Source organism: Alosa pseudoharengus, unplaced genomic scaffold (genome assembly GCF_046254945.1).
Source record: "Alosa pseudoharengus isolate Yale_2024_CS ecotype anadromous, Long Island Sound unplaced genomic scaffold, YU_APseudo_1.1 YU_APseudo_1.1_scf_4, whole genome shotgun sequence".
Classification (NCBI taxonomy): Eukaryota; Metazoa; Chordata; class Actinopteri; order Clupeiformes; family Clupeidae; genus Alosa; species Alosa pseudoharengus.
Genome location: NW_027468774.1, coordinates 5,263,529 through 5,267,458, shown reverse-complemented (window position 1 = coordinate 5,267,458; position 3,930 = coordinate 5,263,529). Strand labels below are relative to the sequence as shown.

General features: G+C 45.1%; 1 protein-coding gene across 1 annotated transcript in view; it reads right to left on the bottom strand.

Annotated features, from left to right (window-relative positions):
- Positions 1–1,019: 1,019 nt before the first annotated feature.
- The window catches only part of sgca (sarcoglycan, alpha), a 9,376-nt gene continuing 6,465 nt past the window's right edge, over positions 1,020–3,930 (bottom strand). The window contains exons 7-10 of the mRNA XM_076265698.1: positions 2,765–2,973; positions 2,322–2,348; positions 1,501–1,689; positions 1,020–1,050 (exon numbers count right to left, since the gene is read on the bottom strand). Of these exons, the coding sequence (XP_076121813.1) occupies positions 1,020–1,050; positions 1,501–1,689; positions 2,322–2,348; positions 2,765–2,973 (456 nt within the window). The remainder of the gene's footprint in view (positions 1,051–1,500; positions 1,690–2,321; positions 2,349–2,764; positions 2,974–3,930) is intronic.

Below are 3,930 nucleotides of genomic sequence, written 5' to 3'. Positions count from 1 at the left end.
TACTGTACGGTTTACTGATGTATTCACATACAGTATGTATTTGGTAAACTCCTTGGGCAGCCGTGGCCTACTGGTTAGGGCTTCAGACTAACCGGCAACCCTCCAGTTACAAGTCTGAAGCCCTAACCAGTAGGCCACGGCTGCCCAAGGAGTTTACCAAATACATATGTGAATACATCAGTAAACCGTACAGTTAAAGTGAACCTACTGTTACAGTTGCACCCAATTGACTGCACTTTGCACACACAAACAAATGACGACAAACATACAGAACTACTGGCAAACTGTATATTCATGCGCATGTTAACTACACCATGTTGCTTCAGTTCAGTGAAGCATGAAATACATTGAATTGAATCTCTCAAACCAACCACAGACCCTGGGTTTATTTGCTGGTCCCATCACTCGATCCTGCCGTCATCAGCCCTCTCGCATGAGCTACAGTAGCTACTTACAGTACATATCCAACTGTCTGCTGCTAGTCATGGTGCTGCATGTGTACTGTAAGTGAGTGTGATTTCAGCTATAAGGACATTCAGACTCAATAGATTTGATGTGAATCTTTATTACATACAGTATACAAATACAACACTGGTGTTTCCTCCATGTCATCATGCACGCGTTCAGTAGAATGGTGGCTGTTGTGAAGCTCAGTATGTGGGTCTATGTGCAGTAGCAAACACACAAAGTACTAAACATGTGAAAATGCATGTTTCACTCACAGCAGAATTAAATAAACACGGTCAGACCCAGCAAACATAACACATCAGAATTCAGAATAGGACTACTGCTCTATTAGAAACCACAGCAAACCATAAGTCTTCATTTGGTCAATTCCCATGGCTTCATTTCCTACAAAAAATAATAGTAATGATAATGCAGTGAAGAAATGCTGTTTTGTATTTGATTTGTAAGATGGAATATATGTATTGACATGATGACAATCTATTGACAGTTAGCTGCTATAACAATGACTTTTGTCACCACCTAGTGGACGGTAAATGCAGATCAGGCAAGTATTACCTGGGCAGGGTGTCGACATTGGGCTCCCTGTATGGAGAGAAACAGACATTTAGAATTATAATTTTATAATTTTAATTATCACACAATATTTATTTATTTTTTACTGTAATCAGTATTGTATTGTCTGGCATGAGATTCTGATGATTTAGATTATGTTTTATATATGGAATAGGCCTACAGACATCGCTACTGGTCCTGTTCAGCTTCCGGCACCTTTTTAATATTGTCCATGGATTACATACTGAGTCCATATCATCATTTTAAAAAGTACCCTCTAATGATATATAAGGACTCTTAAGACTCTTAAATGTTTTAAAACGTAAATGTATCAATACTTGTATCAAAAGATATCTGCACAGTACTGACTGCCTGTAGAACAACCCTGACAGCCCTACTCCTGTCTTTCTGATTGACACGTTGCCTGGGCAACCCATGTGTTGTTGTTGCTGTTGTGCGTTGCCGTGGCGAGAGACTCACTGCTGGGCCATGATGAGGGGGATGTTGTCGGGCTGGTAGGTGCGCTGCAGGGGCGGGGGGCGCTCCCCGGTGCGTCTGTTGAACATGGGCAGAGTGGAGAGGGGCGCGGGCACACCCTCCCTAGTGCCCGCCATGCCACGCAGCTCATCAGTGTTCTCTACGATGGTGTGGTGATGATGCAGCTGCAGTCTACAGGGAGAGAGAGAGAGAGAGAGAGAGAGAGAGAGAGAGAGAGAGAGAGAGAGAGAGAGAGAGAGAGGAGGGGGTACAGGGAGAGAGAGAGAGAGAGAGAGAGAGAGAGAGAGAGAGGAGGGGAGGGGGTACAGGGGGAGAGAGGGAGGGATAGGGAGAGAGAGAGAGAGAGGAGGGGAGGGGGTACAGGGAGAGAGAGAGGGAAGGATAGGGAGAGAAATTAAGGGAGATAGAGAGAGATGAAGGGTAGTGTAGTGTGTGTGTGTGTGTGTGTGTGTTTATGTGTGTGTGTGTGTGTGTGTGTGTGTGTGTGTGTGTATGTGCGTACAGTATGTGTGTGTGTGTGTGTGTGTGTGTGTGTGTGTGTGTTTATGTGTGTGTGTGTGTGTGTGTGTGTGTATGTGTGTGTGTGTGTGTGTACTGTATGTATGTGTATGTGTGTGTGTGTGTGTATGTGTGTGTGTGTGTGTGTGTGTGTGTGTGTACTGTATGTATGTGTGTGTGTGTGTGTATGTGTGTGTGTGTGTGTGTGTGTGTGTGTGTGTGTGTGTGTGTGTGTGTGTGTGTGAGTGTGTGTGTGTGTGTGTGTGTTGGAGTTCTTCACGGCTGCTGTGATCAGGTTTACTTACTCGGGCGTCATGGCGTCCCTCTTCTCACTGCAAACAGAGAGAGAGAGTAAAGCATCACTGCAACACACCAGGCTGCAGCACAGTCCACGTCCCAAGTGAACTACAGGCTGGTCACCATGCATGTGGACCAAACAAATGCAATGAGTGACCATCTCCTTTGAGAGTACGACAGGTGAGTCCAGCTAGCACACCTGTGTGCTATTCCTTGCAAGTGCAGATGAATGGGGTCAGAATGAGACAAAACACACCTGTTCAAAACACCTGCACACTGACAGGGGGTCATTCCGAGTGCTTTATCTCGGTATGATGGCAAAATGGCAAAGCGAAGAGGTAGAACATTCAGGGAATATGTGATTGGATGACAACTCACAGGAAGTACATTCAGAGAACATGTGATTGGATGAAAATGTGCAGGAAGTAGATGTTATTGGAGGAATACTTACAGGCCCTCCCTCCTGCAGCACATGATGTAGGCCAGCAGAAGGAACAAGATCAGAGCCAGCACAAAGGGGAAGATCACCGTAGCGACGTAGTCGGGGAAGAAGTCCCGGGGAGGGGGGGACTCGGGGGGGTCGAACTCGCCACCCGTCTCCAGGATACCAGAGCCCATGGTAGGGGCAGGAGGGGGACGCTCAGGACTGGACAAGTCAATCTGAGAGCAAGACGCAGAGACAGGGATGGATGGATGGATGGATGAATGGATGGATGGATGGATGGGTGAATGGATGGATGGATAGATGGATGGATGGGTGGATGGATGGATGGATGGGTGAATGGATGGATGGATAGATGGATGGATGGGTGGATGGATGGATGGGTGAATGGATGGATGGATAGATGGATGGATGGATGGATGGGTGGAAAATGAATAGATAGATGGATGGATGGATGGATAGATGGATGGATGGATGGGTGAATGGATGGATGGATAGATGGATGGATGGGTGGATGGATGGATGGATGGACGAATGAATAGATGGATGGATGGATGGGTGGAAGAATGAATAAATAGATAGATGGATGGATGGATGGATATAGGTATGGATTAGTGGATAGGTAATAATGGTTTCCATCATTTTTACACACACAGGGATCCTGATCAAACTCCATGATTTGCGAGTTTGCAAATTCAAATATTTAGGAATACATTTCAATCATATGAATGAGTTGGATATACGATTTCTTCTTCCTCTTTAAATTAACTGTAGACATAGTGTAATTAGAAAGCCTACTCTCTCTCTCTCTCTCTCTCACTCTCTTTTTCTCTTTCTCTCACTCTCTCTCTCTCTCTCTCTCTCTCTCTTTCTGATGTAGTAAAGTGTCTGAATGAGTTGGATATACTGTAGACCTGCTCAATCAGTCCCCAGAGACTTTCCACTAAATGTTCAAAAACACTTTGGACTACAAGAGCTCTACGAATGTCATCTGTGAAACGTTTTTATTTTTGTTTTTGTTTACCCGAGTTACCATTAGCTCAGTGTTGTTTTCCATGCCACAGGAAATGCCTTGGGAACAGACATGATTAAAAGGGTCTATGAGCCCAGCTATTGGGTAATGTATGGACAGCCTCGTCCCTTTCTCTTTCTGGTCTATAAGCCCAGCTATAGTA